We start from the raw sequence: 11186 nt of genomic DNA, 5'->3' as shown, positions 1-11186 counted from the left end.
TTGTCATTGCATGGTAGTTGTATAACAACTAACTCATATTCCTTCCTACCCAACATGTTTATACAGTAACTCCTCACTTAAAGTTGTCCTGGTTAATGTGATTACATTGCTGATCAATCAGGGAACATGCTCATTTAAAGTTGCGCAGTGCTCCATTATAATATTGTCTGGCAGCTGCCTGCTTTGTCCACTACTTGCAGGATTCTCTGAAAGAGCAGCCCCTCCTTGTGGAGCTGCTCCCAGGAGCTTCTGGCTTGCTAGGGGGGGAGGGGGGAAGGAGAGGGGTGCTATCAGGATGTCCCCCTGCTCCTGCCCCCTCCCATACCCCCTCTTCACAAAACAGGGGACAGGGCTCCGCGACAGAACAGAGGGAGCTTGCTAGAAGCTATTGCTGCCTGTCTGATCTCCTTAAAAGGGCAACATATTTGAAGTGGGATCAGCGTAGTTAAAGGGGCAATGCACATCTTGCTCACTCATGCACGCACCCCTGAGCACTTTGGAAAGTTAGCACCTGTGCAGCCATGCACACCCTGTCAGGAGGAAGGAGTGGTGCGCTCCAGCTGGATAGCGTGAGCTCATCATCATGTTCAGTTTTTGGAGGGAAGTGTTTGCAGCTACTGCCCTGCATCTATTGTGTTTCCTCCCTCAGTCCATGCTGCCTTGTAGAGCCTGAGGCTATATTAACAACAGCGTATTAACCCTTGAGGGCTCAGCCGAGTGCTAGTTCATCATTTAGCAGCAAGGCATTCCCTGGGAAATATTCCACCCTCTGACTCCACCACCTAAACCAAGCTTCACAGTCATTCATTGCTGTGTACAATATTAAACTGTTTGTTTAAAATTGTTTAAAACTTTAAACTGCATATGTATATAATGTCTTTTGTCTGGTGAAAAAACATTCCCTGGAACCTAACCCTCCACCCCACCTTTACATTAATTCTTATAGGGAAATTGGACTTGCTTAACATCATTTCACATAAAGGTGTATTTTTCAGGAACATAAAACTATAACGTCAAGTGAGGAGTTACTGGTTTCAGAGTAGCAGCCATGTTAGTCTGTATCCACAAAAAGAACAGGAGTACTTGTGGCACCTTAGAGACTAACAAATTTATTTGAGCATAAGCTTTTGTGGGCTACAGCCCACTTCATCGGCTGCATGCAGTGGAAAATACAGTAGGAAGATATGTATATATACACACACAGAACATGAAACAATAGGTGTTACCATACACTCTTGTTAGCGTATGCTAACGAGAGTGTATGGTAACACTCACTGTTTCATGTTCTCTGTGTGTATGTGTATATGTATATTCCACTGCATACATCCAATGAAGTGGGCTGTAGCCCACGAAAGCTTATGCTCAAATAAATATGTTAGTCTCTAAGGTGTCACAAGTACTCCTGTTCTTTTTGAGGAGTTACTGTAATTCAAAATATTTCCCCTTCAACGTAATGTTTAGAAGGTAGAGAAAATGGACAAAGTATTTTAGTCTCAAAATTTAAAGATCACCTTTAAGTGGAAGCAGTGATGGAGGCAACCTGATTAAGGAAGGTTACTCAAATCTCTGCCACGTGTCATCTGAAGTTAGGAGTGATTATTTACATGCTGCACTGGAGCTAAATAACACAAGCAGAGGGCATGCTAACTAAACAGAGTTCAAATTGTAATGGCTCCTCTAGGCAATCTGAAGATTAATTTCAGACACCGGAGGAAGCAAATTCAGTGCCTTAGATAAGATTGTTATATGTTGAGATTCAGTAGCATTGGAGTAATCTAGACCAGATACAATTTGTTAACAGCACATCTCAGGAAACCAATTTGAGAGATTAGTTTATTAAGTGGTGTTCCCACCAAGGTCTGTTCTAGATCAGGCACTATTCAGTATTTTCATTAACTATGTGGCTGGTGGAGTGGACAGTATGCTTATAAAAATCGGCAGATGACACCACGCTGGGAAGGGTTACATGTGCTTTGGAAGACAGGATTAGAATTCAAAATGATCTTGATAAATTGGAGAATGGGTCTGAAACCACTAAGTGGAAATTCAATAGAGATAAGTGCAAAGTACTAGACTTAGGAAGGAAAAAATGGGGAACAACAGGCTTTGCACCAACACTGCAGAAAAGAATCTGGGGGTTATAGTGGTCACAGATGGAACATGAGTCAACAGTGTGATGCTGTTGAGAAAAAGGCCAAATGTCATTCAGGGTTGTATTAACAAGGTGACTTGGGAGGTAGTTGTCCCATTGTACTTGGCACTGATGAGGTCCAGGTGAGAGCAACAAAAATGACAAGAGATTTAGAAAACATGACCTATGAGGAAAGGCGGAAAGAATGTGGAATGTTTAGTCTAGAGAAGTGAAGCCTGAGAGGGGACCTGATAATCTTCAGATATGTAGAAGGTTGTTATAAAGAGGATTGTGACCAATTGCTTTCCATGTACAAGGGAAGGACAAGAAATAATCAGCTTAGTTTACAGCAAGGAATACTTAGGTTAGATATTAGATAGTCAGTTTAATGGATTATGATAGTTAAGCACTGGAACAGGTTACCTAGGGAGGCTACGAAATCCCTGTCTCTGGAGGTTTTAGAGAACGGATTAGACAAACACCTGTCAGGGATGGCGTAGGTATACTTAATCCTGCTTCAGTGCAAGGAGATGGACTGGGACAGACACTCTTGAGGTCCCTTCCAGCCTAACATTTCCAGGATTCTATACAAGGATAAAGAAAAAAGTTTGAACAGTAACAGCAGCAAAATAAAAGGTTTAAATTCAGCAACAAATTCTGCACCAAACAAGGGTCATGAGCTTAAAGCATGGCCCAAAAATGATAAACTACAATGTGCTCCAAGGGCATGAGGGAGCAGTTTGCATAAACTTGGAAAAGCTTATTCGTGAGTTAAACTTTAACTAATTTTTCAGACATTTGTCTTGGATCTCAACTCAATAATCAGTAATGAGTCTGGGTTTCATCACCCCATAGGTCAATAACTTCGTTTCAATGTCTAAGTTTAGACACATCTATATTTAGGCATTTAAATAAGTGGCCTGATCTTCAGAGATGCTGAGCACCTGCAATTCCCACTAACGTTGAGGAATTGTGGATATTCAGCATCTCTGGGGAAAAGAAAAAACAACAAACGGTGGTGCCTAGATCTGGACTTGGGGGCCTAACTTTAGGCACCAAGGCTGGCAAAAATTTGGATCTAAGTAATGACAGAGAGAAAGCAAGTGGAGAATAGGATCCTAAGGGGAATCATGTATGGATGCCTTGTCAATACTGTGTTCTCTCTCAGCCACTATGGAAACCCTTCCTAGCAAGGCTAACTTTGGCCCCGATCCTGCAATGAGCTCTGCAGGGGCAAGGCCACAGAGTGAGCAAGACTGAAGGAATGCCTTAACAACAACAGACGCACGGATTAAATTTCGCTCTCAGGAAGAAGGGGACCTGTATTTTCCTCGACATCAACAGACTAGTAACTGACCTCCACCATTTTCTTTGGTGCAGTAGTTCTCATTTTGCAATAGCTAATGAAAGAAGCAACTCAAAATTAACATTTAAATATAAGAGCTAAATGCACTGCAAAATACTGAGATAAATATTAATAACAAATGGAACACACTAATTATTCATAGTTTTAATTATAAGAATACAGTAAGGGTAGTTTTTTTTGTTTTGTTTTTCAACCAGTTTCATTTGAAAAATAACTGACATACAGTCTGCTCAAATATATTTGGGAGTGGTCTTATGAAACACGATCTGCTGAGCAAGTCTGTAGTTCTTGAGAAGTTTTCAGCGAATTGGATGGAAATCCTCCAGAACTTCAGCTAGGGTTTTCTTATCTGCGAAAGGTAATCAAGTATAATTAGGAAAGCCTATTCAGCATTTAGAGAGGTTTTTTAAGATTTCAATATTTGATCAATAATCAGTAAGTCAGAACATTTGCTATGGGCCAGATCCAAAGCCCCATTCGAAGTCAACGGGATCCTGTCTTCCATTAACTCCAGGGGGTTTTGGATCAGACTCTATTACAGAAGCACTTTGCTTCACAAACTAAACATTCTTCTCTCCCCTTCCCAGTGAAGATTTAATAGCAGAGCCCTGTAAAGAGGTCTCATTATCAAGAACTTCATTACTTCTACAGAATGTTTACTGTCTCATAATGGAAAATCATAACTAAACTCCACTTAACCAAATATTTTGCTAGGCAGTAAACTCCCCATCATATTTGTTTACTTGCTAATTTTCTAAAATTCAGTCACAATGGCTCTCTCAGGCAATGCTAATTAGCAAGATTCTATTGTACTATGGAGCCATAATGTTTCTACTAAAGCTTATTTCACCTGGCATGTTAGTTCATTTGAGTATTCACTAAACTAGTTTGTTGATACAGTGAATGTTGCAATCTAGATAAATTGAGGATTAGTGCTCCAGGCCTAATGAAGAATGTTGCACTGAGTTCAATGGACTTTGAATCAGGCTTTTAATGCCCAGAGTTTGGGGAGGAAGTAATCAGGCTAAACTCCACTTAATATCTGATTCAGTCTGGAAATGAAGACACCCTCTGAAGAGGCAGCTTTCCCCTCTGCCTTTTACTTTTGTCACACACACACACACACACCCTAGTGACTGATCAAGAGCTAAGTTTCCATTCTTGCAAACAAATGTAATCTATAATGAGTGCACACTAAGTGTATATATTCACTACCCGCCGGATTGGTGGGCAGTGATCGATCCAGCATTGGTCGATTTATCGTGTCTAGTCTAGATGTGGTAAATCGACCCCCGAGCACTCTCCTGTTGATTCCTCTACTCCAGCTTGGCAAGAGGTGCAGGCAGAGTCGATGGGGGAGCATCAGCAGTTGACTCACTGCAGTGAAGACACCACGGTAAGTCGATCTAAGTACATCAACTTCAGCTACGTTATTCACAAAGCTGAAGCTGCGTAACTTAGATTGAGCCTCTCCTAGTGTAGACCAGGCCTGAGCCTGAATCACAGAGTAGTCATCTGTGGTTCACTATGTTAGTCTAAGTACAATTTCCAGCTTGCCTCTGAAGGGATCACAGTGGGTTCATTAGCCATTTTTCATCAGTTTCTGAAAAGAATGGTCACAGTTGCACACTAACCGCCCTCCTTTCCTACCTCTATGCCAACAGTTTTATACTGCATGAGGAGACAATATTCCAGAACTATTAAAATTATAGCAATGGTACAAAGTTGAAGCCATGGGATGATCAAGATGCTAAAGGAGTACCTGAGGGGGGATAAGGCCATTGTGGAGAAACTAAATGAATTCTTTGCATTGGTCTTCACGGCTGAGGATGTGAGAGAATCCTCAACCTGAGCCATTCTTTTTTAGGTGACAAATCTGAGGAACTGTGAGATTGAGGTGTCAGAGGAGGTTTTGGAACAAACTGATAAATTAAAAAGTCACCAGGATCAGATGGTACTCACCCAAGAGTTCTGAAGGAACTCAAATGTGAAATTGCAGAACTACTAACTGTAGTCTGTAACCAATCATTTAAAACAGCTTCTGCACCAAATGACTGGAGGATAGCTAAAGTGATGCCAATTTTTTAAAAAAAGGCTCCAAGAGGTGATCCCGGCAATTACAGGCCAGTAAGCCTAACTTCGGTACCGAGCAAAGAACAAAATTATCAGACACACATATGAACACAATTTGTTGGGAAAGAGTCAACATGTTTTTTGTAAAAGGAAATCATGCCTTACCAATCTACTAGAATTCTTTGAGGGGGTCAACAAGCACGAGGGACCTTGTCAAAGGATTTCTGAAAACCTAAGTACACTATATTCACTGGATAATCTGTCGTGGGTTAAGAGGGAAGGTCCTCTCATGGATTAGTAACTGGTTAAAAGATCAGAAACGAAGAGCAGGAATAAATGGTCAGTTTTCAGAATGGAGCGAGATAAATAGTGGTGCCCCCAGAGGTCTGTATTGGTACGAGTGCTGTTCAACATACTCAAAAATGACCTGGAAAAGGGGGTAAACAGTGAGGTGGCAAAATTTGTAGATGATACAAAACTACTCAAGATAGTTAAGTCCCATGCAGACTGTGAACAGTTGCAAAGGGATCTCACAAAACTGGGTGACTGGGCAACAAAATGGCAGATGAAATTCAATGTTGATAAATGCAAAGTAATGTACATTGGAAAACATAAATCCAACTATACATATAAAACGATGGGATCTAAATTAGCTGTTACTACTCAAGAAAGATCTTGGAATCATTATGGATAGTTCTCTGAAAACATCCACTCAATATGCGGCGGCAGTCAAAAAAAGCTAATAATGTCGGGAACTATTAGGGAAGGGACGGATAATATGACAGAAAATATCATATTGCCTTTTATAAATCCATGGTACACCCACATCTTGGAAACTGAGTGCAGATCTGGTCGTCCCATCTCAAAAAAAAAAAAAAAAGATATATTGGATTTGGAAAAGGTACAGAAAAGGGCAACAAAAATGAATAGGGGTATGGAATGGCTGCCATATGAGGAGAGATTAATAAGACTGGAACTTTTCAGCTTGGAAAAGAGACTACTAAGGGGGAATATGATAGAAGTCTATAAAATCTGTTTGCCAGAAGCTGGGAATGGGCGACAGGGGATGGATCACTTGACGATTACATGTTCTGTTCATTCCCTCTGGGGCACCTGGCATTGGCCACTGTCAGAAGAGAGGATACTGGGCTAGATGGACCTTTGATCTGACCCAGTATGGCCATTCTTATGTTCAAGTGACAAAGAACAGATTAGTTGGGCTGCCATAGTCATCAGCAATCACAGTTCAGAAAACTGAATTTCAGGAATCATGGAGGTACAAAAAATTGGCCAAAAGATGCCATTGATGCAAACACTGCAGTTCATGGAGATTAAAGTTGAAGTGTGACTCTGTAAGAAGCCCTTCTGGAAGTGGGGACAGGGTCCACATTCATTCTCACAATTATTCCAGAACAAAATATACAAAGTCATTTCCCCCTACCTAGTTCCCAGCTGTCAAAGTGGATCTGAAAAACAAGCTGGGTTCAGTTTGCTTCATATCATCACCACTAGAGCTCTAGTGGGAATTTAACAGACAGTTCCTACTGGTGTCAGATAAGATCAGAGAATCTAGTAAAACCTTTGAAGCAATGGAACAGCCTCCAGAGGAGGTAGCAGAAGCCAATCAAATGAGATGTTTAAACATAGAAACACAAGGGACAACACACTGCAGAGAACAGCCCCACAATGGATAACCTACTATCATTTAGATTGTAAGCTGTTTGGGTCAGGGGCTATCTCTCACTTTAAGTTAGCAAAGTGCCTAGTACAGGAGGGCCCCAGTCTTGGTTACCAAAATACAAAAAATTATAAACTAGGTCTCTGACATCTCTAACATCTATCATTCAGTTTGCTCCTCCATAGCTATATTCCCTCTGGAGTGCTTACTATTAAAAACTTATTTCCTCAGTGAAGTAAATGGAAACAACAGAAAACCACCAAGGCAGCAGATCTGTTGAGTAAGAAAGGTCCATTTCTCTATCATAACTTTCCTGACTTTCTATATCACTTTAAATTGTGACTCAGTCACAGAGGTGATACTAACCAGTTGTGGCCTATTATGAAAGATCAGATTCTGACTTTGGCCTACCAGAATTTATCACTTATTAACTAGTGCGCAAGGTCTTTCTTAAAACAGCAACTCAGTATACCTTTCTCCTTAAAATCTTCCGGATGTTGCCTAATGTATTCCATCAGCTCTCTGTCCAGTTTAGCATGAATATAGTCTGCACGTTTACTGAGATAATATCCAACACACCAGCCCACGGTGGCATACAGGACCTGACGGTGTACTCCTGCAATGTGGAAAAAAATCCAGAGAAACTGGTAAGTAAAGTTATAGATCTCATTGCTACACATGGAAGTTAGGATTTTTCTCCCCCACTGCTTTCAACATGCGTTTGTTAAAAATTCAGATCCACAAAAATAGCAGCCTTAGTCTCATAGGTGGTAGGGATGCATTCTGAAGGTATCAGCCTTCAACGTGAAGGCTGCAACAGCCATTATGTTTAAGATCCCAATTTAGACTAAAACCACCCAGATTTGCTGAATATTTATTACAGATGACTTTGCACAATTTGATTTTATTATTATTGGAGCCATGGTCTGGAGATCAGTAACTCGGATACAGGAAGAATCCCCAAGAAAAAGATGAATGATTACTTGCGCTATCAGGATATTGATGGAAGTAGATGCCTAACTAGGATTAGGACAATGCTTGCTCACATGCACAGAACTGATCACCAGGAATGGGACTGGAGGGAAGGAATTATCCCAGGTACCAACAGGGACTGGGCAGTGGACATGATGGTGTTACGTCTTTATCTGAAACATCTGAGCAAGAATCCTCAGTCAAGATCAGATAGACATACACCTAGATCCCCGGGACTATAGAGGAAGTCTTGACAGGCTCCGAGTCTGATCATATTCATCTTCCATAACAAAACAGGGGTACAGGATACAGATGAGACGGCCACTATCAAATTTTCAGGATAAACAAAGTGGAAAATGGAAAGATTCCCATCAGAGTCCACATCTGTCAGCTGACACTAGCTGTCTAGAGGAAAAGCCCCTCAAAGGAAATGAGGAGAGAGAGAGGAATCATTGGTAAGAGTCCCATATCTGCCTTCTAGGCCCAGGGGCATGTCACGACTGGGGTTGTATGGGGCGATTAGATACCTCAATGAGGTGTAGATTCACCCCATCACAGGCACCAGCTTCCTTGAGGCCTCGGGAGTGCTCAACCCCACAGCTCCATTCCAGGCCCCGCCTCCACCTGACTCCTTCCTCTTAGTCCCCACTCTCACCTCTTCCCACTCCTGCTCCGCTCAAGGCCCCGCCCCCACCCAACTCCTTCCTCCAAGTCCCCATCCCTGTCCTGCCTCTTCCCACCCCAGCTCTTCCCCAAGCCCTGCCCCACTTCCCTTCTCCCAAGCCCCCATCCCCACTCCACCTCTTCCCACCCAGTTCTGCCACTTCCCCAGAGCACACCCCATCCCTGCTGTGATGCTCTGTACCTCAGGGGAACATCCCCATGTCCATCCTTGTAAAATGACTGTGTGATATACAATGCAAAGTTTGTCATGTCCCCTGTCTTTGGAAGGTTCATGATGCACTGAGCAATGTTGTTATAGTGATGTTATAATTTCATGTATATAGTTATGAGGCTGAAAATGTATTCTCATGGCTTAAAATGAGCCCAGACAAAAACTCTCTAAGAGCAGAGAGGAAGTTCACAACTCATCAGGGCAGGTATGAAACAAATCGAGCCCAGCCTCACAGGAACAAAGAACACTGGCCCAGGCAGCAACAAAAGAATCTATTTGAGTGTCACCCCCGCCAGCTGCCTTTGGTCAGTTTGGGACTGCGATGAGGTAATGCTCACCTGACTCTGAAGGGTGAAGGCAAAGCCAAGAGGGAAGAAAGGACATGATAAATGGGAGAGACGTTTGCCATGTTCTCCCTCTCTTTTCCGCCTACATTTACAGACACCACCACCAAGCGACTGAAACACTGATCAAAGGGGAGAGCGTGGCTGAAGAGCAACCAGCCAGCCTGTGGTGAGAAGCATCTAAGTTCGAAAGGGCACTGAAAGTGTGAAGATCAGCTTAGAATGTGTTTTGCTTTTATTTCATTTGACCAAATCTGACGTGTTATGCTTTGACTTGTAATCACTTAAAATTTATCTTTGTAGTTATCAAAGATGTTTGTTTAATCTACCTGAAGCAGTGCATTTGGTTTGAAGCATATCAGAGTCTCCCCTTGGGATAACAAGCCTGGTACATACCAATTTCTTTGTTAAATTGATAAACTCTCAAACTTGCAGAGTCCAGTGGGCATAACTGGACACTGCAAGATGGAGGTTCCTAGGATTGTGTCTGGGACCAGAGATATTGGCTAGTGTCATTTGGTTGCACAATCCAAGGAGCAGCTTACATACCAGAGGCTGTGCGTGAACAGCTCAGGAGCAGGGGTTCTCACAGCAGAGCAGGGTAAGGCTAGCTCCCAAAGTCAAGGATTGGAGTGACCTAGCAGATCACCAGTCCAGATAACACAAGAGAGGAAGATCACACCTGCTCCTCCCCCTCCCCCTCTGTGCCTCCTGCAAGCTGTGGAACAGCTGATTGCAGTGGGCAGGAGGTGCTGGGAAAGAGGGTGAGGAGTTGGCTGCCAGTGCGTGCTAAGCACCCACTATTTTTTTTTCTGTGGGTGTGCCAGCCCTAGATATTCTTTAGGGCAGGGGCAATCTTCCTGTTGTGTGTTTGTACCACTCCTTGCACAATGATACCTTGGTGCACAACTGGGGCTCCTAGGCTGTACCGCAATAAATAAAATAATAATAAATCCCTTCTTCCACCAGGAGCTATTCACTGGTCCCTCCTAAGTCACTGCCTTCAGAATCCCCTATCACATACACAATCCCCACCAGCTCACCACCCTACTGTCTCCCAGACAGTCTCTCCTAAAGCCCAACAGGCAACCTCAGTCCTGTCCCACCCCCCAGGCAGCCTCCCTCCTGCTCCTCCGTCCAACAGCCTCACAGCTGCCCCCAGCCAACCTCCCTCCTGCCCCTCCCTCCAAGAGGCTCTTAGCCCGCCCTCCCCAGCCTCCCTCCAGTCCCCCCTCCAACAGCCTCACCGACTGCCCAGCCAGCCTCCCTCCTGCCCCTCCTTCCAACAGGCTCTCAGCTCGCCCCAGCTTCCCTCCAACAGGCTCTAAGCTCGCCCAGCCTCCCCAACCTTCCTCTCCCTTCAGTCCCCCCTCCAACAGCCTCACCACCCCCGCAGCCAGCCTCCCTCCTGCCCCTCCCTCCAACAGGCTCTCAGCCCCCTCCCCAGCCAGCCTCCCTCCTGCCCCCCCCAGTCCGAGCTCCAGGCCCAGCGCAGGCCCCCTTCACCAGCTCCCCCCGCCCCTCACCAGCTCGTATGACCGGGCGCCGGTTGAAGGCGTTGTCCAGGAGCGCCGAGCACCAGCCCACCAGGCCCAGCCACACCGAGTTCCTGTTCACGATGGGAGGCGGCGGGAGCCCCCGCGACTCGTCGGGCAAGAACACCATGGTGCCCGGACCGCGCACAGCGACGCACCGGCCCCACCAGCTCAAGGGCAACAGCCGGTACC

General features: G+C 44.2%; 1 protein-coding gene across 1 annotated transcript; it reads right to left on the bottom strand.

Moving 5' to 3' along the window:
• Window positions 1–3626: 3626 nt before the first annotated feature.
• Window positions 3627–11186, bottom strand: NDUFC2 (NADH:ubiquinone oxidoreductase subunit C2). Its single transcript, XM_032770871.2, has 3 exons — window positions 10986–11186; window positions 7721–7864; window positions 3627–3846 (listed from the first exon to the last, which is right to left on the bottom strand). The coding sequence occupies exons 1-3, from the start codon at window positions 11122–11124 to the stop codon at window positions 3797–3799; spliced, it is 333 nt and encodes a 110-aa protein (XP_032626762.1). The 5' UTR covers window positions 11125–11186; the 3' UTR covers window positions 3627–3796.

This window comes from Chelonoidis abingdonii, chromosome 1 (genome assembly GCF_003597395.2).
Source record: "Chelonoidis abingdonii isolate Lonesome George chromosome 1, CheloAbing_2.0, whole genome shotgun sequence".
NCBI lineage: Eukaryota > Metazoa > Chordata > Testudines > Testudinidae > Chelonoidis > Chelonoidis abingdonii.
The sequence above is the reverse complement of the archived record's forward strand: the minus strand, read 5'-3'. Positions and strand labels throughout refer to the sequence as shown.